This window comes from Cynoglossus semilaevis, chromosome 5 (assembly GCF_000523025.1).
Source record: "Cynoglossus semilaevis isolate Cse_v1.0 chromosome 5, Cse_v1.0, whole genome shotgun sequence".
Taxonomy (NCBI): Eukaryota; Metazoa; Chordata; class Actinopteri; order Pleuronectiformes; family Cynoglossidae; genus Cynoglossus; species Cynoglossus semilaevis.
The window spans coordinates 1225778-1251273 of record NC_024311.1 but is presented as its reverse complement, the minus strand read 5'-3'; the positions used below and the strand labels follow the sequence as shown (position 1 = coordinate 1251273).

Sequence of the window (25496 nt, the reverse complement as noted above, 5' to 3'; positions counted from 1 at the left end):
GAACCCCGGTAAATTGCTAGTGGTCCAGACTGGAAAATTAAAAAAAACAAACAGAGGTTTTGGTGAAAACATTACATCTTAACAATAATTAAAGTAACATTAAATCCCATAACATCCTGAACCAAAGCAGACACAAAGTGACGGAGCAAAAAACAATCAATTTATTCACTCACTGACTGACATCACCTCTCTCTCTCTTTTACTTTTTTCTAAAAAGACCAGATGTTCTTTTAAGTAAACATGAAAGAAATCATGTAATTTTCCTAGAGTCCAGACTATGTCTCTGGCAAAATTGCTGCAATTTATTAGGTCTAGGTAGAATTTGGCAAAGCATTAATTTTTCCTGGTAAAAGATGAAGTAGACACCAGACTTTTTTTATCAATGTCATTAAAATTGTGAATTTAATCAAAATTTGCCTTTTCAAGATTATTATATTTTAGCCAAAGGCGATCTAGCTACACTGAAAACATAAAAATACATATTTTACTCTCGCAAACAGAACGTACCATATACTCTATACACATTATATGTTGGGGTACTGACTAAATATACCTGTATGGCACAATGATTCAATTTCTCCAGTAACTACAGTATATTCATCATCATATTTAGGCTATACATATTAATACTTGTTTATTTATTTTTTTTATTTAATTTTATTTTAATTGCTCCTGATCTATAGTTAGATCTATGGCAATAAGATAAAGTAAATGTAAAGCTGCAGTTGACGACTTGTTAATGAATTGCGCTCACCACCTCTGCATTTAAAAGTAAATTAGGGCCATAAGGGCCATTAGGGCCTTTGCGGCCAGAAGTTAATCAGTTTGCTGTTTTGATTCCCAGTATTTGTTTATAGAAACGTGAACATGAACGGTTGTCCAAGCTCCTCTGCGACCCAGCAAAGGAATAAGTAGTACAGAGCAGATGGATGCATAAATTAATCCCAATTAAATCCGTTTCCTGAGCAGTAGGAAATCCGTATGAGACAAGAAGATTTCCACATGGAGTGACCATTAGGGTGGAATAAGTCTGAACAGTTAGGGAAAGTTAGGAAACAAGGTTGAGATGATTTGGACATGTGCTGAGGAAAGAAAGGAGAGATACTGGACAAAGAATGTTTGAAATGGAGTTGCCAAGCAGGAGGAAAAGAGAAAGGATCCAGAGGAAGATGTTCGGATGGTTTGTGTGACAATAAGGATTAGAATGAAATGGAGACAGAAGATCAAGTGTGGAGGCTCACAGACAAGAGAGCAAATAAAAGAAGAAAAATAATCCAGAGAGATGATTGGTTCTGAAGACAGGAAGGAAAACGCTGCATCTGTACCTTGCTGTATAGACGGGGCCTGTAACATCTGCTTGTAGTATGAGTAGTAAAGGCCACATTCAGTCCGAAAGGAAATCTCCCGCTGTACTTCCTGTGAGTAGAAAAAGCAATGTGGTCAGAAGAAGCTAGGAACTTTTCCCTATGTGTAAAAATATGTTCTGCGTTAACTCATTCAGAACTCTGTGGTACTACTTCAATGGTGTTGCTGCTTGTAGACCACAATTTCTTTGGATGCATTGAAAAAAAAAACTTAGTTCAAGAAATCAGTCAAGATATTCACCTTGACTTATATGACGATGCAAAGCAGGACCACAAGTCTGTACCAGGTTTGTTTCTTTTGTCTGAAACGATCTAGGAATTTAAGTTTTACCAATTGAGCTTCCATAGTGTAGCGGTTAGCACGCCTGCCTCAGAAGCAAGGAGCATGTAGTCCTTGGTTTTTGGACTGGCATATAAGTTTGCACGTCAACCTATGATGATGATGATGATGATTAGATTGTTCACTTCAACAAAATCAACCAAAGACAGATGATGCAGAAAAGATTCATCTGGGTGGCACTTTGGCCCAGAGGCAGTGTCTCTGTCATTGGTGTGGAACCATCTCCTGGGTAAAATCGAATCCCGAGTAGGGCTGTTGGTACCTTCCAGTGGACCATCTGCAGGAACGGTGCAGTGTGATTTGGGTAGTGGTCGTGGAGACTGCTGCCCCCTCGACCCGGTAACAGCTAAGCGGATGAAAATGAATGGATGGATGGATAGATTCATTGGACTGCATACGATAGTGCAGCTATCCCACACTCAAAGGGTTGTGAGTTTGATCTCAGGCTTAGTAGTTTATATGCCCCCCCCCCCCCCCCCCCCCCCAGTTAAATGGCAAAGCATGTAGTGTAAAGCACTTTGTCCGTCGTCGAGACTTGAAAAGCACTATATGAGAACAGACCATTTAAAGAGGCACCATAAATCAATATAGGAACCATTTATCAGGCGCCAGCTGAAATGATGTGTCAGCACAAGAGAGAGTTAAGAGTGTGTGTATTTGAAGTCCGATCACTGTTCCCGCTGATTGTTAAATGAAGGAGTAAAGTGCAGCATTCCTAGCTTCAGCCTTTTATTTTTCATCATATTCTGGGCATAAATCATTTTTTCAGCTGTGCTGCATCTTTGATTGCGGCATGCTCTACTTGATTTGTTTGGCCTATCAGTTACAGGAACACAGTCAAAGGTTGAAGTCCAAATGGATTTTGCAGCATTATTGTCCCTCTGCAGACCATCTGCAGTTGTTTCCATGAATCTAAAACTGGTCTTTGGAGAGCAAACCAGTTCTGTGAATAAGATGCCAGTGATGTGATCCTTTTTCCACTAATGGATTCTAGATAAATGCTCATGACCTAATATGATTTAAATAAAGAATGATATGAAAACATTAAACAAACTAGTGACTGAAAACAAACTTTACATAAAAATTATACTACAAGGTATCTTTGGGAATCGATTGTCATGTTCAATATGTATCAGAAACATTTAAGTGTGCAAAAATGAAACCAACAACAGTTTCATACCATGAGCTGAGAAAACCAGAGCAGGTTTTCATGGATGGCATTAACACAACAGGCCTGAGCCAGTCCCAGCAGACCAGCCAGTAACAGCCCTGCTGCCATGGAGATGCAGCGTCGCCAGGGACACCAGGATCGAATGCCGGAACAGGAACAAGCGTTTGATTCAGCAAACGCAGAAACATCATCTCCACCATCTCCCTTCCCCTTGTCTTTCGGCAGGACATAAGATCTTGTGGTCGTCATCAACTTGTTACCACCGCACCTCTCCTCAGCTTGAATTTTCTGCTTGGTTCTTTTACGAAGATCCATTATCCTGGAACGGATCCAATGATCACACCCTTTCCAATTCCTTAGATGAGGTGAATTCAGGTCAACAGACAGCAAACGTAATCCATTCATCTAGATCCGTTACGGCGGCCAATGTTAGCATTGCTCCTTGTGCTCTTCTGCAGCTCATCCGAGTAAATTAGCCTTTTTAAGTTTTGTCAGCAAATTGTCTATCAAATGTCTTCTTCTGTGTTTACCAGTAAGAAAACCTGGCTTTTCACCAAAACCTCTGATAAAATAGCTAATCCTTCGTGATTACACGAAGGTCAGAGTTAGACAGTCTAACAGGCTGCCCATTTCCTTAGAAAATGAGTTCATCTCACCAACACAGCCAGTAGCAGCCGCCTACTCTCCGTTTCTCTTCTTTTCAGACTAACAAGTAACTCCCATTTCTCTGATGTGGTCCCAGACTGACCCAGCCGTGGCCTTAACGTTTCGTCTTCTTTTATCCTCTTTTTCACATTTGGTATGCTCTAAAACATGGACCATCTCTTAGACAGAAAAAGTAATGTTCCCCCCACAAAAAATCACCACGTACGTCTGAGGGAAAGAAGCAAAGGAAGCTACGGTGAAGTCAGAGCTGTAAATAACAGCAGCAGCCGCAGAGACAGAGAGGGAGAGGATTTAAAAAAGTCAGTTGACTATTGGTGACCCCTAGTCTGTAAAAGTACACACACACACACACACACAAAGGATAGGAGTGGGAGGGAGAACTGGAGAGCAGTGTTGAGAGCATGTTGAAATGTCATTCGGAAAATGCAGGGAACATTTGTCAGAGATTTTGTAGGTCTGGAAGCAGCTTCAAGCTGTGAGCACATTTGTGAAATTAAGAGCTACAGGCTCGGAGACAAATGTGGATATGACTTCACACCTGATGCATTCAGATGAAGTCAGATGTCCGACTGAGCAGTCGGCAGCAGAAGCTAACAGGGGTGACAACAGGCTGGCAAGGGATTTTCCAGGAACAAAAGGAAAATAAAGAAAGGCAGCTCGATTTTTTTTTTAGGTCAAGAAATCTGACTTCAACACTAATGCTTGTTCTCTGTGAAAACCTTGTCTTTCTTTAGAAACCACAGTTCTTTTCTGTTCTTTCTTTCCATCCTAATTAACATGTACATATTTCCTGGGATATTCTTGCCCTTTATTTTATTCTATTCGCACTTCATCTCTCTTTCTCGGTGAAGCACCCTCTTTGGCTCATGTGCTTCCCTAAATGTTGCTTGACACAAACTGCGAATATCTTAATTTAATAAGATTTAATTTGCAGGTATCACAGACCTGTCGTAAATATGCGAGAGATGTGTGAACTCCTGGGTCCAGACTTTGGTTGTGTCTTCATTTAATTAAATTGAAACAGCAGCTTTTATGCGGTGATGTAATCACACACTGTGACATTGCAATGAACATTAGATTATCAGGAAAATAATCAAGCCAGGCTCAAGCTTCTCCTCCAGTTATTCTAGCAACTATCGTGAAGCCTCGTCACTGCAGTCAGGCCAACTGACAGTCTTGGCCGGGACGAGATAATCTTAGATGTGCATCCCACGCCCAGATCTCTCGTTTTCCATAATTTACTGAGGCACAAATTCTGGGACCCATTTTACCGTGGGCCCAGAACACAGACATGTTTTTCCCTCTTTTTCAGCAGGCATGACTACAGTAACTATGTTAAACATAAACATTTTTGGAGCAGTACAAATGATTCTGATTGTCGTTAAATCAATCAATTGCACATTTTTGAACAGATTCAATCTTTCTTCTGCTAGTAAGACCAAACACCCCTGACAAGATTAAGAAGTAAACAAAAACGTAGCATGAACCAAACGAATTGTGTGTTACCATGTTCCAAGGGGAACCACGGTTTTGGAACCCAGTTGTGATGTGACCTAATCACTGCTCACTTGAGTCATTCATTTGCTTCCAGCAATTTTACATTAATTAGCCATTAGCACAGATGAGCCTCATATGGTGAATTGAGGCGATGTGTCTCTCCAAGCAGTAGAAACTGTTTCCTCCTAAAGTGTTACTCCATTTTCTTTTGCTCAATAGAGAAAAGGGTTTACATTAGGGATGCACTGAATTTTCGGCCACCAGAAATGTTCAGTTTTCGGCAGAAAGATTTTTATCACCGAAACAACACGGACGAAACAGGAACTGATGATGAAGCAAGCAAAAACCGCAGCCAGCGTGGGCTTGTCTGAAAGCCAACATTTCTGCGGTGTGGACGTATTTCAATAAATCTGAGAAAGACCCACGGATAGTGATTTGCAAAACGTGTAATGCTGAAATTTCAAGAGGGGGCGAAAAGTACACTCATAGAGTCTGTCAGCACACAATTCACTGAGATATATTCAGATCCCCTGTACTCGTCTCGTCCCTGTACTTGATCCACATTATAAAGATCAGTGATCAATCAAATGATCCAGGCTGCGATGGACATGGAGAACACGCTTGGAGACAGCGAAGCTCACAGCGCAGGAGAAGGAGAGTAGTGTGCCAGATAAGGGGCAGTTCTGTGAGTTCCTCAAGTAATAATAATAGGTGGGCTATTCTGTTCTGACTTTCTGTGTGACTATCAGTTGATTTTATTTCTCTGCTAGACATTTGACAATTATTATTTTATTATTTATTTATTATTAAATCCTGCAACTGCAGTGCCATTTTAATGAGGTTTAGTACACAGTTATAGCCATGAATCCAGTGGTACTAATGATAAAACAACCATGGGTTTTCCATACCGTTACACTCCCAATGAATAGTTATTTCTGAAATAGCTAAAAGAATAGCCAAATAGCCAAAATTACAGGAAAACTAGTGTAGTAACACATACCTATGAAATAGCTAAACGTCAGCCCACATATGCCTCAAATGTAAACAAAAATGTTTTTAGCAAAATTTACATTTGCTGAGCCAAACAATTTCAACTTAAATTCTAAAATCAGTATCAGTTTTTGGAAATTAGGTTTGTATTCATGTTGAGTTTTTAACATTTGTTGCAGATCAGTAGTCTGAATATGCTGCAGTGGATCCACACATGGCACTTCATTATTTTAAGTATTTTTCAGCATGAGCCAGCTGTGCGGAAATAAGGCAACACACACACACGCACCGACACAGACAAATGCACACACAGATAGAAACACATGGGCACAGACAGAAACACACACGCACTTGATAGCATTACCTGATGGAAACACTTTACAGTGAGAGCACAGGGGAGAGATGATGTCAGCCAGGAGTCATCCTCTGTGGGAACATTTTATAAGAAATGTTCACCACCAGGCCTGTAATTTGACCTGCATTCATAATAAATGAAAGCACCTGTCTTTTCTGCCCGTTCTTTTTACCCAGTAACAAACAACAACCAAGCAGCGAACGACCATAAACGGTGTCACCTCAATTAACTCTGCGTGCACTTCATCTACCTGTGACAAAATCACAGAATGATCTGATGCAAACGACCTGGATATGACTGGAGGAGACAGATAAGACAGATGATGCTCCTGGGTGCGAGCAGCATTTTACTGCTGACAAATTCTCAGGTTGTTATATTACAAAGTTCTGTCTGTTTTATGGTTTTGTTTTTTTCTTTACACTGTTTTGGTGTAAATTATTCAGGAAGGTTGCTTAGAATCTTGTGGGGTTTTTTTTTACATAGAATTTAGCTGGGTTTGTTGTGAGATCACTCTTCAAAAAAAGCATAGAAAAAACAAATCATAGAAATCATGAGTTGTTGGTCTTCTTCTGCCTCATGTGATTAGTTTGTGTTAATGAGGTCAATCTAAATTTGGATGTCAAACAGCGGGGTGACAAAATAACACAAAGATATGTCGATGTAGGCTTCAGTGGAACAGCTGCTTTGTGCTGTGATGTTTAACTTCTTTTTTCTTTGATGAATTTTAATTTAATTTCACCCATTGCTCCAGACTTGATTCCTGTTAGAAAATGTTGTCTACGCATGAACATCATATACAAAATACTCAACTATTAATCTTACTTACCTGCAACACTTATTGAATCCCTTTATTGAAAAAAATAAACACAGAACTTACACATTTTCATCTCTTACACAGCTACTATTAAAAAGGTTTGACTCTGTAAATGTCTGCTCTCTAGCTTTTAATTCTCCAAAGGGTCGGTAAAAGAAAAAAAAAAAGACAAATCTGATGTACAGGCACTGAAGAGCCTCCAGAAAGACAGATAAAAAGATCCATGTTTCCTGGTGTTCTAGAACTTTGTATGGTCCGTTTAGCAGGGGGAAAAAAACATTTGCAATAAGTGGAAAAACAAACTACTGCACTCCAAGACTATGACTATGATGTTTGAGCTGGATATTTTGTAAGCACGACAGACCAGAGGATGTGTCATTTTGGCATTTTAACTAAAACCACATTTCCTCTAAAGACATGATGATAATACACCTAGAATCTTTCTAAACTTTCATTGAAACCTGGAGATTTTTCCATCAGTAGAGATGAGGTCTGTGATTCATGGGGATTAAAAATCTTTGACTACATGTTTTTCAAAAGAGATACATCAATCAGCATTCTAAAATGAAGCAGAATCGTTACTGTTTTTTTCTCCGATAATAAAAACCCACTAACACAATGCCTGCGTTTCACCAAATGATGTGTGCCCTAGAAGTAGCTTTGGGGAAGAACGGCTGTATGTGAATGTGAAAGCCAATAGATGGCAGAATTGCAACTCTTTTCATAAATCTATTTTGAAAATCAGGGGATTGTATGCAGAATGCTGCAACTTAATGCTGTGGTTTATACAGATTAATAAATAAATATTACCAGGCGCTCAGTAATATTACATTTCAGGGGTGGCATGGAAAAAAAAATAATTGAGGTACAGTGCTTTAACCCATCACCTTAGTGAGCTGGGGGCACTAAACTTCTTTAAGCACCAGGCCACCACCGCCCCGCTATATCAGCATCAGTTGATATTGGAAATAAAGTTTTTGGACAATATTAGCATCAGTTGATATTGGAATTGGAAATTCCAATATTTTTGGACAATATTGGCATAACACATATGGCAATACCAGGCAAATAGTTCATATCGGACATCCCTAGTAAATATATATGTGCATGTATAATGTTCGGTTTATGTACATTTCAGCTAGGTCATTTGAAAAGTAGCTCCCAAGACAAAAAAAAAAAGAGAGGGCATCCCTGCATTACAGTGTATTCACAGACTGCTAAACACAGCATGTGTTTTAGCAGTCTATCATTTATGACCTTGAAGCAGCGGCTAAAATATACCGACATTGAATGATGCTAGATCATTTTCATCTGTTAAGACCAGTGGGATTCTCCTGCGTGGACCAAGGGAAGCCAGACGTACTCACTTATTTAAGAATATAAGCATCAATTTAAAAAATATCTCTTTGAGAGGGCGTTTTATAGTGTGGGGAATGAGGTACTCCACTTGTCTGTGAGGACGCTTGGCTTCCTCAAAAGTTTTCCCCCAACCCCCGGAACTGGTTAAGCCATACATGTCTGAGGAGAGTTAACTACAATTTAAAATGTTTCCCTTAAACATTTTGGTGACTTTAAAAACAAATAAAACAGAAAGAACGGGGGGGGGGGGAAACAGCTGTATCTGAAGTTAAAATACATAGTCCTAAACAACCAAAACATCTTTCTATACTTTGTGGAATATATAATGAATGGTCTTACCTTGATATTGGAGAACCAGAGGTCATTCTCATGCAAAGTTGCCACGTAAATACAGCAGAGCAAACCAAGGCCCACTGACACTGACCAGCCCACTGATGTCCAGATGATGGCTTTCCATGACCAATCACCTGCAGGCACATTCCCATTTGTCAATAATCATACACTAACGTTGTATTTCACTGTTACTGACTATACTATACTAAAAAACTGTTTGTAAAAAAAGACCACTAACCCTGCAGCACTCTCTCGGGATGATGCTTATTGCAACAGTTGGGTTGCTGGGACTGAAACTCTGCACCTGTTGGATGGTCCTTGTTGGATGGTCCTTTGCCTTTTCTCTGCCGCAGTGCTGCCATACTGAATTCAATTCTGCAATTACACAGTGTTTTTTCTTAATTATTAGATCTAAAAAGAACTTAACCAAAACATCTTTAAGTGGTCAATAATGAAATATACTGTAAATTAACAAAATGGTGGTATGGCACGTTTCTTTCAGCTTTTAGTTTGGGCGGGCTCTAGTTTTCTCAAATTATTCAGTTTATTCCAAAAAACAAAAATCCAGTAATGATTTTAACATTGTACATGACAGACTAGATGATTGTAAAAATCATTTAAATTAAGAGGTTGTTACTCCTTGAAAAGGAATTTTAAGTTGGAGAAGCACTTGCGAATTCCGCTTAGAGGTGCATCATTTTACATTTTAAGACATCAAGAGTGTTGTTACCAAACAAACAGCAAAGCTGGGAACTATTTTCGCTACCGAATTGCTACGTCTAATGGTACAATTTATGCTTCTTATGCTTCTTTTTTTAAGGGGGGGAGGGGGGCAGCAATTCTGTTGCAGGTGCATTGCTCCATCATTAGCATCTCGACTGTTAGGAGAGCTGGAGTTCTTTCGCACACTAAAGATTTTAAAATAGTAATGTTTCTAATCACCAAAATTACATCGGCACAAAGATTTTAAAATAGTAATGTTTCTAAACACCAAAATTACATCGGCACCGATTAAACGACACTGTTGGACGTTGCTGTCATTAGCACAATTTCTTGGTTTATAAGTATTTTACGGTAAAGGCTCTTTCTTTTGTTGTGGACAGGTTTTTAGTAATATTGTAGTATTTTTCGCTAAAAGACAGGCGATAAAGGCCTCACCTTCGTCTACAGCTGTGGAGGGAAGCCTTCGTTTCGCCTCTATGGCTCTTCTGCTATCTGTATTGTATCTCCCTTTTTAGTCATTTTTTTAAAAAACATCCCTCGCTAAAATCTATCCTCGGAGTCTTTAGCTCATGTGTGTTTGCCCCCGGAAAAACTTACGGAGTCTGACTTCCTTCAAAATAAAAGTACTCGAGCTATTTTATGTATAATATAGTCAAATGTACCTATTATCGCAATTTGGCGGTGTATTTTGCAGGTTTCTGTTGAGTGAGTGGATCTATTGATGTTAATGGGTTAAAAAAAAAAAAAAAAAAAAGAATTTCTTTGTCGGGACCCAAATAAAAGGAGCTCAAAACGGAATAATAATGTGTTCCAATTTGTTTGGTCTCTGGACAACACCGGAAGCTGCATCATGAATCAGCTGGGGTTGTAATCTAAACATACTTAGATAGATATAGCACAACCTTGTTTGTTTAGAAAATGCAGGAGCAACAAGAGTTCAGGTGCATTTGGAGCACAGCCATCTTTAACCCCGGTTAATGTGTCGCTAGCATGTATGCTCATCATTTTACACCAACTAAACTTTTATTTTGTTAAATAAAATACGTTTTGTTAAAAACAAATATCAAGGTCTGGATGTGAGGTCCAGCTTCTCCTCACGTGGTTCTTCAAACTTAAAATCAAAGTCAGTCATTAAAGTTTGTTAAACACATTTAGTAACTATGCTACAGATTTTTAACTTCTTTCTTTTGTTTTGTCAATCTTTTATTTTTCTAAGCCAAATTTGAGCTTTTGAGCTCAAAGTTGAGTTGTTTTTATGTTATGTCTATTTGATCAACTTAAAAAAAATTCTCTGGCAAAATAAAAATAAGGTAGTAGTGTAGTACAATGTTTTGGATTTAATTTGCTTTTTAGAATAACCTATTCTGATATAGTCAAGTTCTTGGACAACATTTTAGGCCTTGGTGTTAGCAGTTTGTGTGAAGGTTGTGATAACAAAGACCTGGTGATTTCTTTGATTAAATCTTTAATAACAAAAACACTGGCAAAAATCGTAACAATGATACTGTTGACAGCGTTTAGAAAATAAATATACCTGAAGCACAGTCGGTGCTGATGTCTTAGGTAAAAATCAGCAAGATGAGAAAAAGGCATGCTGAATATATTGGTGTTTTTTTTTTTTTTTTTTTTTAGGTTAAAACCAGCAGTTCCCTTAATAAAAACACGCTGATCACCCTAAAACTACACATTTTTGCAATAATACAATTATTAAAAATATATTTTTTAATCATTTTAGAAAACAGTCAATATAGCTGCATTTTCAGCTGCTATATATATATATAACCAACATTTTAAACACCAGTCTAAGAGCATTATTGGCTAAAAGCTCAGTGTCCTATACAGTATTTGTATTAAACTTTAAAAAGGGTAGATGTGCCCACCGTTTTTTTTAAATTCAGGTTTAGCACAAAAACCACATTGATTAGCAAAAAAATACAGACTTGGACCTCTTGACGTTTGACTTATTTCTCAAGGTATCAGCTAGCTAAACTCGACGCTGACATGACAGCATCTGACTGCATTAGCTGCTAGTGATAAACACCACTATTGCCAGCTGCTAAAAACTAAATGAGGTTGATAATATAAAACATACATCAGCATTAGATTACAATGCCAGTTAACTTCTAACATCTGAGGTATCAGGCTATAGCAGTGGCTTGTTGCGAAAAACAAACACCAGCGGTGGCTATCTTCAGGAACCTCTAAGTCAAATGCTTTTCACACTATTTTTCTACAGGAAAATGTCCATCCGTTAGCCCATTTTGCCACAGATCCGGTGAATTCTTAGTTATCTTCTCTGACTTAGGAAAATGTCCATCCGTTAGCCCATTTTGTCACAGATCCGGTGAATTCTTAGTCATCTTCTCTGACTTAGATACTGTACCTACTTCAATTTTAAATGGATCACAGAAAATGATCTTGGGGGTTTAACCAAATGGAAAAAAAAACAACAGTTTTTTTCACACTGAATGTGATTATTGTGCTAAATCTTATTAGATTAAAAAAAAAAAAAAAAGATTTCAGTCGCATTTTTCAGAGCCTTCCACAAGAACACTACTATTCAATTTGGTTTGGTCTAAGCTCCCAAAACACTATAAAGTTGCCAAAGATTATTCAAATTTAAACCCAATGGCATTTATTAAAAAAAACACTTTGTTCTGCTGAGAAAACAACTGGGTTTTTTTTTTTTACCTTGAACCAGAATCAGAAATGTCAGTTTGTATCTTCCACTGTAATATAATCTCAATACAAAAAGGCACAACAGAGCACAAGAAATTGACAATTGACCCTATGAGGTTTGTCTGTCTTAAATGGCACACACAACATTTAAAAAAATGTTAAATACACTTCAACAGGTACTTGGTTGAGCCAACTCACTTAAATGAATACTAGTGTTGCTATTATTGAGTTGTATTTTACATGTCAGTTTTGTCTTACAGTCAGCTTTAGTTTTCCAAAAAGGAAAAAAAAAAAAAAAACCCAACAACTATTAACTAAAACTTTTATAAACCATTCTCCTCAATCCAAAGTTTATAGAGAAAATCAGTGATTTTAGTTCACAGGAACAGACTTCTATTACCTAGTGTAACTAGGTAATAAAACACCAATGTCACAGATAACACATCTGAGCATAGCCGCTTGACTGTGGGTGCAGTGATAAACCCACAGAGTTTCTCTATTAACTTTAGTTTAAAACAAAATCGGTTTATGACACCCTAAAAATATTGACTTTTATTTATCCAACACAATCATAAAGCAGCAAACAACGGTTGGGATACTGAAGATATAAGCAGCCACTGACTTTTGAATGTTCAGTGTGTAAGAACTTGTAAGATCTTGTGGTGCTTCCGGATACTTTGATACTTTTTGGTGTATTGGATTAATACTAACTGAACCTGTAGCATTTTTTAATTGACTAGACTTGAAAATACATCTATGATGGTGGTAAAGCAGCATTTTCTTTTGATTTTCCCAGTAACTTGGCCAAGCATTTGTCCGTCTGTTTAATTTTGTCTCAAATTTTAAGATCTGATCAATCACAGGGCGGTTTTATTTTTTTTTTACTAATTTAATTGTGACTTATTATTTATCATGAATAATCAAGATTACAACAAATAAGAGAACATATCAAAACAAATAACAGCTTTATAGAGTTGGTGGATTTTAGTCACCGCTGTGCGTCTTAACGTCGGCTAGCAAAGTTGGTGGATTTTAGTCACTGCTGTGCGTCTTAACGTCGGCTAGCAGAATGTGCCGTTAAGATCAAAAATAATCATTCATTTGTCAGATGTAGAGTAACTTAATGCCCTTTGCTCCCCAAGGCTGGTAAAAAAAAAATTTTTTTTTACTAATTAATGCAATAAATGCACTAATTTTGACAGCTCTAATTTAAATCTTAGATGAAAAGTGAAAGCCTTAGTTAACAAGGCTGTTGCAGCAAAATTTCCACAACAGTCCAGGACTTTTTGCACAAACTACAAATAATACATATGCAACACACTGTGCTCATGTTGGGTGAAAATCTTTGTCCAAGTTAGAAAAGTTGTAAATTAGAAATTGGTATGTGAAAGAAACGAAAAGTAAGAGATCAACCTCGTCTAGTTGATGTTTTTGAAACATCGACTGTCGTTGGCAGCACAACTGAGAGATTGGAGATTCAGAAACCATTACCAAAACTCACACCATTAGCCAAGATCCCACAGTTCTTGACAAACACTGGACAAATGCCACAACCACTCTCTTACATGGTCCACACCAGCTCTCAGACCATCACCTCACTTCCCTTTTTGTCTATGTATCTCCGTTCGTTGTCTCCTCTCCTCTACCTTCCCTTTTCCTCTGAGAACTTTCTTTAAACGCAGCATCTTTCATCAACAATCCAAATAATTACGCTTTTATACAATTATACTCCCATAACGTCTACAGATATCTAAAGTGTAAATAATACAAATACCAATTACTACTCGTTTAAACTTAACAAAACAAAAATAACATATTTATTTAAGAAAATGTAGCTAAATATGAAATTACATAGAGAAGCTGTGTTGCCTGGCGAATACATCGCAAAATGTACCTTCTTGTAATTAAGGATCCTAACTCCAGCTGCATCATAAATACATGAACTTAAATATTACAGTAGCAAAACAGAAGAAGAGCTGCCTTATAGATGAATACTCTGATTGATTAAACATAAGATAAAATGAGTTTGCTGTTGTTGTTTTTTTTTTGTTTTGTTTTTTTTTTTTGCTGAGGGATGGTGTTGTGATGTGAGGTATGAACTCTCCACTGAGAACTGTCACTGAGAGAGTGACAAATGTGTCTCGAGATATGTCTCTGAAGATAGGTTCGATCCTTTCAGTACTTTTCACGGAAATGCTGACTAGGGGAGAGATGTTTCCTCCTCCGCTATTAAATGAGAAGCAGTTGTGTTGTTTGTATGGACGCTAACAGAAGCTTCAAATTCTATGCCTGTCCTTAGTTAGTGTGACAGTGAAGATTATTAAGAATGTCAGCAGGAGTTTTGGGAGAACCGATTCCAAACGTCTCATTCAAACTTCCAAAGCACGACCTAGTAGAGTTGACCTTTGAAGAGGACGAAAGTTCGACAAATCAATCTGGATCTTTGGTATGAAGGTCAGATTGCTTCTTCTGCTATGTGATCATTTGTCACTGGCATTCACCATCTTTCAGAAGGTCAGGTTACTCAATAGCCAACACCTTAACACCAGGTCCCCAGGCCTTGCTGACCTCCTTACTGGACTGTCTATAGCAACAAAGTCAGATTTCACTGGAACTTCTTTCTTAGAGGTTCTTGTAGAACGTTAAGTTTGATGATGATGGACCTTGTAACCTAGACCTAAGGAAAGGTCAGAAGGATGTTTAAGGTAAATTGGACCTCATCTCAAGATGTTAAGATGGTGTGGTCTGAAAGATCAGCTCGAGGGTAATAAAATAGGTTTTACTCTACTTTTTGTACGTCTGCCTCCTGCTGCTGCTGCTGCTGCTGTTGTTGTTGTTCCTTGTTTAGGATGATGCTGATGATGTCGCCCTCGTGCTCCTTCATGTGCTCCATCAGACGTTCTTTACATGTGGACTCAAACCCACAGATGCAGCAGCAGAACAGCAGGACGCAGTACTCCATGGTGGGACCTGAGGTGGAAACCTGGTCTACACATGGCTGTCTCTGAGACTGAGGGTGGAGCTGTGTGACATCACCGGGTTCTGGAGTGTCATCAGGACAGTGTGCTGGATCTGTGATGGAGTCTGCTGTTGGCGGTGGTGTGGAAATGGATGGAGACGCTGGTATTGGTTCCACTGGGGCCCTCCACCGGTCCTTCACGCCCTTGGCCATTGTGGGGCACTCTGCCACTAACTCGGGAAGTGTGGATGATTTTTGAGGGGCTCTGAGGGAAGAGATCATTCGAGGAGAAGTTACATCAAAGCTTCATTAGCAGCTATTTCCCAGCCAGTAACTTGAAATAGTAAATTCTTAAGGACTGACACCAAAAAGATTGAATGCAAATGACATCATTTTTAAATTAAAAAAATGATTATTATCTCATGTTAGACTGATTTTGTAATCTCTCATCTTTAATATACAGCCAAGGTCACCTCTTAGACATTAGTGTCAGCTAAAGAAAAGTTTTTTAAGGTTACAAAGTTTTTTTTTAATTTTTACCTGCTGCTCTGAGAGATGGCCTGGTTGATAGCCTGGTTCACTTGCTCATAGTTATAGTTTTGGTCCCCAGCATGTTTCCACATGTGAGATTTCAGTGATGGAGGATGACTGCACACATATCCACACAGGGAGCAACTAGAAAATAGAAACTCAGGGTTTAAGGCATTGGTTCATGTTCATATAAAAACTTTGTAAAATTGTGTCAGTGAAAGTACCAGGTACATAGTTTTGGTTTTATTGCAGTTGCCTTTAAAAAAAAAAAAAAAAAAACTTTTAAGTCGTGTGTGGTGTAATATGCTGGATTTCTAACACTGTAGGCACTGGTGAGTGAGTGAACACCACCTGAAAGAAGTCAAGTGAAAATCAGCAATCAGAGCTGAGAGGCAGAAAAACTATCGCGCCTTCTGAGAAATAACCTCGTAATTAGGTGCCATTGTCTCAAGTCTTTGCCTGGTGGTGTCATAACTGCTCATAAAAGTAGCCACATAACCTCAGACTAGACTTCCATATAGGGAAAACTCTAGGAAATTTTAATATTCCAAAAACAACCGTACAAATGCTTTATTTTGACCCCATTTTCTAGATAAGACTACATTTTCATATATATATATATTCATATATATGAACGTATACATGTGTATAGATATATATATACATATATACATATATATACATATATATACATACATATGTACATCAGTACCTCACCTACGCTAACACAGTGGTAACCTCATAAGGAGTAGGATCCATAATGAAGGGTAAAGAGTTCCCAAAAACAATAAAAAATGAAAAAAACAAAATAAAAGTGACTGCAGCATAATCCAATGTATAGCGTATAACCGAAGAACGTAGAAAAGTCAACTTCCACGTATAGCCGTGTGACAACGCATTTCTCTGCATGCCATCTAGTTCCTCTGTAAAATTTGTTTTAAAGCTGTACATCGGAATAATGGAACAAGACTTTCTTGATTACTCTAAGGGAACTGGCGACATAACCATGAAACAGTGAAGGACTTCGTAAAGGAGGATCCCCTGCATTTAAAAATAAAACCCGGTATGTACCAGTTCATTATTGCCCCTCCATACCAACATCCCTATCTGCGCTGACCTGTACTGTTCTAGCAGCTGCACCGCCTGGTGTTCCTGTGGGTGGCGCCGCATGTGGCTCTTTAAACTGTTCATGTTGGTGGTGGCAAAATCACAGCTACAGCATCTGGAGGACCAAATATGGACAAAAGAAAAAAAAATCTATATTTAGAAATTGAAATTCAATGACAGAAAAGCCACGGACACGTCAATCCTGCTACAGATGCTTTCCTCAGATGTATGGATGTATTGTTAAAAAGATGGTGAGGATTGTTTTTTTCCATTTTAAGAAAAGTGATGTAAACAGACATTGTACACAAAAAAAATTGTACTATACACTTCAATGTTGACAATTTCATATAAGTGACACATGAAATAATAAATAACCAAAAGTATTGAAAGAATACATACAATTTATCAAAGTTATCATACTTAGCACAAAAAAGAACATTAAAGTAAACCATTAATCAGTTAAGTGAAGAACAATTTCCTTTAGGGTGTAACTAATAATAACTAAGCTTTCAAAGTCATGTGATAGGTAAAAGTCAACAACAACTTCCATATTTTCTGGTCTGCAAGTAACTTTTTTTGGCTCGTGTTGTGACTTACAGTATATTCCAATAATACATTATTGTATTTTTTATAGAAACAATATGCCATTTCATCTTTGGCCACAAGAGGGCACTGTTCACACTGGTGACAACTATATCAACGTCAATAAAAACGTCCTCGCTTCAATAAGGACTTTGAAAAGAGAACCAAATTAAATTGCAACCAAATCTGTTCTTTATAGACTCCTGCAAGTAATGCTTTTAGCTCTTCAGGACACACGAGACACAGGAGAGGTATGTTTGTGTCTGTGTTTGTGTAGCCTAAACGCACTGTTTAGACAACAAACAAACACTTCCTGTGTCCTGGCCTGAGGGAAGCCTCCTCTGCACACAAAGACCATGCATTGTATGGAAACACACACACGCACTACCAGCAGGCACAATCTTTTTGAGAGTACTTGTGAACCTACTCTACGATCGGTATTGAAATACCGCTCCCTAGTGCACATCTTGTGAAATGCACCTTCATGGACTCCTGAATTTGTTTGAACTAAAGACTGGGCATGAAAAATCCACCAGAAAAAGATAAAAGGCTTAAGATGAGATATGTAATACAATTACAGACTTACTGTTATAAACAAATATCCTTCCTTAATTGAATAAAAGCTCTAAAGTAGAGAAATAACTCACTATCCTAGAACAAAGACCATCACTCACAGAGCTCACAGAGGGACAGGCAGATTATGATGAAATAAAATTACAAAAAAATAAACAAAATAAACATAATAATAAGTTGGCCCGCACACCACTGATGCTTGAATGTGCTCTCAGCATTGTTTGGCTGCATCCATTTCAAATGTGTTATTTCATGACTTCATTATCCTTACCGTCCAGCTTGACCTCAATGATACAAACTGACCACAGACAGCTAAAATCAGTAATTTCCTCTACACATTTTGGTGTTATGAGGGAAAGCTACGTTAAATCCAGGGATGGCTCAACAGAACTTTTTCATGTCCGATAACGATACTGCAGGTACATACTGTTATGGATTTCAATCTGAAACCTTCTTTTCTCCTCCAGCATGCTGTGGCCTGCTGTTGCTGTGGCAACCTGTTTACAGCATGTAGCGCAAAGTTAAGTTCAGCATTTGGGCTAAGTTATCGGATCGGTTGGGCTGCAGTTGTTTTTTTTTTCAATGTTTAATGCGGAAATTTTTACCAATATCAGACCGATAGTGATCCTGAGTATCGGATTGACTTATGCCTAGTAAAAGCATATTAATGGACCAGTTCTAGAAAGTTTAACTGTTTCAAAAAACAGACCTGTACGGTTTGTCAGAGTTGTGTATTCTCCGGTGGTTCCTCACGCCGATGTAGGTGGAGCTGGTGTAGTCGCACACGTCACACTTGTAAATCTTCTGCTTCTCACCGTCTGTCAGCACAACGTAATAATATCAACATCACAAACAATCAATCTGGATGTAAAACAACTATTGTTTCTTACCTTGGTCTAGTTCAGGAAGGCCTTCCTCTGCACTGACTGCAGCTTCAGTGACAGCCGTAAGGGCTGCTGCTTTGCTGCTGCTGCTGCTGTGCTGCTCACGTTCATGGTTCTTCAACTGACTCTAGAGAACAAGAAAAAAAAAATCCATAGTGTTTTCTTTTGGGTACTTTCCTGGTTAACAACGCATTTAAGAAGTAACCAGTGTTTCTTTTTCAACTTTTCAAAAATTATGTTATGTTACAGCCTGTTATTTTTGGGTATTGTTTTGCTACCGTGTCAACCAAACTACATTGGATAACTTACTTTTTACTTTTTGCTACCAGTTATCTTTTAAAAAAATGTCCCTTATTAACTAGACTATACAAGAGGTCCTCAATTTACGACATGCTCGACCTACGTTGTTCTATGGTTACGTCACCATCTCCCTTAGATTTAATAAAAAGGTCTTGTTCTGTCATTGTGACGTACAGAGTTAAAATAGATTTTGCACAGAAGCTAGTTATTTGCGAGTAGAGCAGGTGAATAGGTCATCACTTGGTGCTATACGAGCGGCTTTATTTACACAGGCCGATTGTATGCCATACATTAGATTGTGCTAAATTCGCTTTCTTTCGTGTTGTGGTTTTTTTTTTTTTTTTGGAAATGTATTGGCCTTCTTTATGGTTCCCAAGTGGTTTTTTTTTTGTCCTAGATTATGGAGTTACCACAGTGTTAGGATAAGTGAGTGACATAGGTACTGATGTAGAGTATGTAAGTGCTGACTTATCACACCATAGAAATGGAATTCAGTCAAGACATACACTATTATGGGCTAGTATTTGACAATTTAACTTGAACAGTAACTTTAAAACCAACCTTGTAGTGGAAGGCATCAGGGCACTTTTTGCACTGATAGGTTCTGGTTTTGCAGTGGTGGATCATGTGTCTCTCCAGGTCTAGGCTGTCAGAGGCAATGTGTTCGCAGATCGGACACTGATACGGCTGCCGCTGCTTGTGGACACGCAGGTGGTGTTTGATGTAACCTTTATTGTTACTGCTGTAGCGACACAGACGACAACGGTACGGCTTTTCACTGTCGGGGATGTAGTCCACTAGTGAGTTGTCACAGGAGGAAACAAGACCGTCCATTCCTGGAATAAACCATGGAAAAACAACAAAAGCTTAACCATGATATTTTTAAAATATATGAAAAACCTAAAAAGAACTGAAATGAAATGACATTAAAAAGTCAAGACTAAAACATGTACCACAAAATCTGTAAACCTAGAAAATAATTAAAGTTAGCAAGAAGACTGGGAAGAATCATATAAAAAATCACTAAAATTAACATGTAGCAATTCCTTTAATAAAAGTCAAATGAAAGCAAAAATTCTATTATTACCATCACTTTATGGCTTAAAGCCAAAATACATAAAATGAGTTTTAATGGAATATAAACTGAGTAGAGCTTGAAGCAAACAAGCTGCACACAAGTGGAACAAACAACCACACATGAAGCTAGCTTCAAACATGAATATTTATAAAATATTGTTGAAGACATTTCACTTTTTTCATGATTATGATTGAGATTATTTTATTTGCATCTATTGTAACATTCTCTCCGGTCTATTTATTTTTCCTTATGTATTTTTTTTTCTCTTTAATGCCATCCATGATCTGTAAGGTAAAGCAAACTTTGTATGCGAGTATGTGAGTTATCCATGATTTATACCTGGAATGGTGCAGACGTAGGTCCCGGTTCCGTTGCTTGCCACCACCCCGGCTACATCTTCTTTAGTGAACTGTATGTTATCTTGAAGTTCTTTTAGGATATCCTCATCAGTGGTGTTCTGGTCTGAACGTTCTCTGAGTCTTTCGATGACTGTGAGAAGTGATAGGCTGATGCCAGCTTTGGTAGTGGGACCCTCCTCATCACGCTCCCCTAAGCATTCTTGCTCTTTTTTGTTCTCGCCATAAAAGTCCAAGTTGTTATAACCCGTTGTTGTCCTTACATCCGAGGTCTTTTGTCCCGTCTTGACAACTGCCTTGGAGCTGGACATGTGAATCTCAGGTGTCCTCATCGGCATCGCTACAAGGGCTTCAGCGGCCAGTGAGTGCAGCCGCAGAGACTCTGAAAGTGTCCTCTTACGACTAATGGGAGGAACATTTTCATCGCTGGAAGAGTTTTCGCCAAAGGCACCAGAGGGTTTAATATCAACTCCTAAAGGCTGCTCTTCAGTATCTCCAACCCTGCAGTTGGCAACCTCCTCCTCCTCCTTCACTGCCTCTAAACAATGATGCTCCTCCTTCTGCTTTGTACCGAGCAAACTCCTGTCCTCATTTATATTTGAGTGAAGTAGAAGAGGGTTGGTTGTCATGACTGAATCCTCAGCTGTGGGAAGGCGTTCTACAATCACATTCATTCGGCCTGAGCTGCTTGGACTGCCATTGATAATCTTCTGAGCTGACGACAGCAAACTGTCAGTGTTGGAAGTACTATCCGGTTGACCTTCTATTTTGACTTCAGTCTCACCCTCTGTTGTCACCTGAAACTCCAACATGGGCTCCTCGGTGGTCAAGTGCGTTTTTTGACTCTCAGTCAAGTTAGCAACTGCCTCCAGATTACTTCCAATGCTCTCAGGTACACAGAGCTGGATTTTAAAAGTTTCTGGAAGCTTCTGTACACTTTTGTCTTGTACAGCTGGAGGACCGACAACTATTTCCTCTCTAGTTTTAGCAGCAGGGGACCCTTGCTTTGCCTGAGCACCATCTTCATTCTCAAAGATGGGGTAAGAGCAGTCAACAAGACCGGCGTGTTTCCAGGCATGGGTCTTCAGCATTCGCTGCTGGCTACACACGTAGCTGCAAATCAGACAACGGTACAGTCCGTACTCCTCGTGGCTGTACCATTTTTGCTTTTTCTGCGGTATGTCCTTGGGACTGTCCACCTGATCCCAACTTCTTGAAACCTCCTTGTTCTGCGCATTTGTGTCCATTGATAAGTGATTTCTCTTCAGGTTAACACCTTTGTCGAAGTGCTGTTGGACATGCAACTCCAACTGCTCCTGATCTCTGGAAGTGAAGTGACACTCAGAGCACATTAGGATAAGATCGCTGCTCTGCTCATTGTGTTGTTTTAAATGTTCCTTCAGCTGAGAAAGGGTTGGGGCGATGAAGGGACACAGGCTGCACTGGTAGCAGGTCACAGTCTGGGATAAGCTTCTCTCTGTTAATGTCATATTGTTATTATTACCATCACCAGAAACCGCATCTTCAGCTGTTCTCACATCCGACGTATCCGCCTTAACATTGTCCTGGCCTTTTTTTATCTTTTTATTTGGAAAGCTTTCTCGTCTCGTCCAAACCTTCACTTCACCTTCTCTTTCTATACCTTCGACGGAGAGTGAGGAGGCTTGGTGGAATGTTCTTTTTTCTGCAGTCACACTGCAGCAGTGCTGAGGACCATGTTCCACAATTCTGCTCAGTTTCTCAATGACCTGAATCAGAGAATTGGCCGCCTGCTTGTGTTGCTCAAGAATCTCGGTTGTAATTTCAGAGGAAGCATCCGACAGAGGGGAGCAGGAGGAGTTCTTGGGGAGCGGAGCTCCATTGCTCATCTCCTCCATGACCTGTCAGACATTAGAAAGAGGAAAACAAATATCAGATGGGGTGAGTAGGTGTAAACATTCTACCCCTAATAACAAGGATAGAGGAAAACAAATATCAGATGGGGTGATTAGGTGTAAACATTCTGCCCCTAATAACAAGGATAAAGGTGAATGTGAAAAAGTTCTTCTGTAACAGTAGCTTTTAAAACAAGGAATTATATTCCGGTAATCATTTAGATACTTTCATTAAAAAAAACATGTGTTTTAAGCATGGGAAAAGTCAATTTTCCACTGTGTACACTAGTACTTTTTTATTTTAGAAGATACTGGAGTGAATCCAAACTATTTACAACATAACAAAGAAATATGGTACAATACCATTATCGTTATCATACAATAATGATTTTTTTTTTCAGGAAAAAGAAGGAAAGACCCTTTTATCTGTGTTATCTGCGTAAACAAACACATATACCACATGCTTCTGTTTACAAACTATAAGGGGAAGTGTAGTGAAATATTCCTTTAGATGAATGGATCTAACCCTTTCCCCTGACCACAAACAACCTTCCTCTTTTTTACACTTCTGCTTCTGCTGGCAACATTTCAATATTACACAAACACACACACAAACAGGACAGAAAAAGCAGTTTAAGATAATGTTGTTTGGCCAACGTTCCGCTGTGCAAACTTTAGTTTGTTTTTTGTTTGTTTACTACTTATTTGTTTTAAATCAGTATCTTTCTGACATGACCATTTAGGTATTTCTCTACTGAAAAGTGACAGTAAATGCTAAACCCTATGCAAAAATAAGTTATATTTTATCTTTTGTTTGTTTACTACTTATTTGTTTTGTTTTAAATCAGTGTCTTTCTGACATGACCATTTGGTATTTCTATACTGAAAAGTGACAGTAAATGCTCAACCCTATGCAAAAACAAGTTATATTTTATCAAAAAACTTCAACAGCAGCATGGTGGAGTACAGACTTTACCCGGAGCAGCTGTTACGTCAGTATCTAAAAATATTCCCCCACTGGGGTTGCCGCGACCTGGGTGTTGAGAGTTTGAGCACTGAGGCAACATTAGGGTGAGACTGAGACAGATACGTAGGCATGGTGCTGTGACACTATAATGATTTTATTTGGTCCCTTTAGAATCTTTAAGTTAGACATAAACCATTAGTTTTTCAGTACTGTTTGTGTGCTTTCCCAACGAGACAACAGACATTAGCTTTAGTTTCAAATATTTCGATAGAAAACTAAAATACATGACTTAATTTGCTTAAAGAATTAAGTCTCTCTGTCGGTAAAACACAGAAATCTTCTGGCCAAAGCTCGCAATAATGCCGGGCGGTGGTGACGTCATTCTCAGTACACGTTCATATTGCATACTAAAAAATTATTATAAATAAATTCAGTAGAGATATTCAAATTGAGCTGAGAGTATAGTGGCTTAGCAACAAACTCACCCACGAGTGTGAGGCCACACACAGAGCTAACACTAACACACAAGGACGTTTCAGCAACTTCCGGTGATAAAGTGACGTCTTTCAAAGTGTTTATAAAATTATACTCACCGAACCGGAAACGAGTTCTTCGCTTTTTGGCCACAGAACATGAAGAATTGAGCTGTTCCTTTTTATTCGTTAGCCATGAAACTGTTCCCACTTTACTCTCTGTCCCTCACACACACATTGCAAAATGGCGAGACTGGAATATCAGTCACGTGATCCGCGGTGTAGGTCAGGTGACTAGCTATGGTGCTGCTTTCCCGGGTAGCGTTGCGCCTGTTCAAATGATTCAGATACAACTAAATAATAATCATAGTAAAGATACAACAAATTTACTAAATGCCAAAACTTTTCTTCTTTCTTCTTTTTCACTTATATATATAAGTTTTGGTTTATATACCAAAACTTTTAAAGGTGTTAATTTAACGTTTTTGAGTTTTAAAATTTAACTCCACACAACATAATTATATTGTTACTCCTATTATTACACTCTTCTTTTTTTCCTTTTGGCTTTGTTCCTTTTTTCAGGGGTTGCTGCAGCGAATCAGTGAGCCATTTCACGCTGTCCTCTGCATCTTCTACTCTGACTCCAACTATCTGTATGTCCTTCCTCACTGCATCCATAAATCTCCTCTTTGGCCTTCCTCTTTGTACCAACGTATTCACTGTCCCTCCATGTCCAAACCATCTCAATCTGGCTTCTCTAGCTTTTTTCTCCAAACCTTCCTGTCTGTGTTGTCCCTCTAATGACCTCATTCCTGATCCTGTCCATTCTTGTCAACTCCTATTATAACACTGTATGCTGTAAATAAAGCCTTAAAGTTTTTCTAAAATTTCCTTTCAAAATAAAGACAATTTAGAAACGAAAGAAAAGATTGCCCTGAAAAAGATTTGTACCGTATGATCATATATTATGGATGTGACACAACAATAAATAAATGTATTTATTAAAAGGTCTGAAATAAGTAGTAGTTATGAACATGTGGGATTTATCATTATGTACTAGTCTGTGTATATACTGTGTCTGCACACTGGAGGAGTACGTAATTGTTTTTGTACTTACACACATTTTAAATTTGATTCCTACGACAGAATTTAGCACTGTTTTTACGCCCAGTTGATAAACGAGGCCCATGGACAGCTCAACTGTTCTTGAGTGAATGTTGGAGTCTTTATGAACCGCCACTCTCTAAGAGGGTTACGGACCTACAGCGGTTGTTACAGTGAACACATTTATGTCCATATATACTGTATCTCTGCTTTGGGAAACACCTATCTATTTCATAAAATTTGGTGTCTTGTCTTGGAGTGTCTTGGTCTAATCTCTCTTTTCTCAACGTTGGACTGTTTGTTCAGGAAGCAAGGAGAGGTCTTCCCTATCACCTTATTCTGTGCCAATCAAATACGGCTGTGCATGTGAGTAGGAATAGGAAGGTTGAGAACAGTGTGGACTGATGTTGTTCTGTT

At 38.6% G+C, this 25496-nt stretch overlaps 2 protein-coding genes across 7 annotated transcripts in view; both read right to left on the bottom strand.

Moving 5' to 3' along the window:
• dpy19l3 (dpy-19 like C-mannosyltransferase 3) overlaps nucleotides 1–10225 on the bottom strand; it is a 41123-nt gene extending 30898 nt beyond the window's left edge. Inside the window, exons 1-4 of one of the 5 annotated variants that reach the window (XM_008309901.2) lie at nucleotides 10048–10225; nucleotides 9128–9264; nucleotides 8896–9023; nucleotides 1326–1416 (exon numbers count right to left, since the gene is read on the bottom strand). In XM_008309901.2, the coding sequence (XP_008308123.1) occupies nucleotides 1326–1416; nucleotides 8896–9023; nucleotides 9128–9251 (343 nt within the window). In that variant the 5' untranslated portion in view covers nucleotides 9252–9264; nucleotides 10048–10225. Of the gene's footprint in view, nucleotides 1–1325; nucleotides 1417–2884; nucleotides 4349–6392; nucleotides 6455–8895; nucleotides 9030–9127; nucleotides 9265–10047 lie in introns of those variants that run through there. The other 4 variants (XM_025055665.1, XM_025055664.1, XM_017032691.2 and 1 more) reach the window with 4 other exon arrangements.
• A 3853-nt stretch (nucleotides 10226–14078) lies between these two features.
• znf507 (zinc finger protein 507) lies at nucleotides 14079–24254 on the bottom strand. Of its 2 annotated transcripts, XM_025055688.1 has the most exons (9): nucleotides 24096–24254; nucleotides 20645–22541; nucleotides 19789–20063; nucleotides 18934–19054; nucleotides 18753–18861; nucleotides 16899–17003; nucleotides 15791–15925; nucleotides 15080–15515; nucleotides 14079–14968 (listed from the first exon to the last, which is right to left on the bottom strand). In XM_025055688.1, the coding sequence occupies exons 2-9, from the start codon at nucleotides 22536–22538 to the stop codon at nucleotides 14963–14965; spliced, it is 3081 nt and encodes a 1026-aa protein (XP_024911456.1). In that variant the 5' UTR covers nucleotides 22539–22541; nucleotides 24096–24254; the 3' UTR covers nucleotides 14079–14962. The 2 variants fall into 2 exon arrangements, with proteins under 2 accessions (XP_024911456.1, XP_008308121.1); XM_008309899.3 differs by having other exon boundaries at nucleotides 14079–15515; nucleotides 24096–24253.
• Between the last annotated feature and the right edge of the window lie 1242 nt (nucleotides 24255–25496).

What these genes read in the sequence shown, in the direction of transcription:
- znf507 (XM_008309899.3), bottom strand. Translation starts at nt 22,538, where the DNA reads ATGGAGGAGATGAGCAATGGAGCTCCGCTCCCCAAGAACTCCTCCTGC. An exon ending in CTACGTCTGCACCATTCCAG is followed by an intron (nt 20,064 to 20,644) that starts GTATAAATCATG and finishes GGTTTATTCCAG; the next exon opens with GAATGGACGGTCTTGTTTCC. An exon ending in GCCATCTCTCAGAGCAGCAG is followed by an intron (nt 15,516 to 15,790) that starts GTAAAAATTAAA and finishes CTCTTCCCTCAG; the next exon opens with AGCCCCTCAAAAATCATCCA.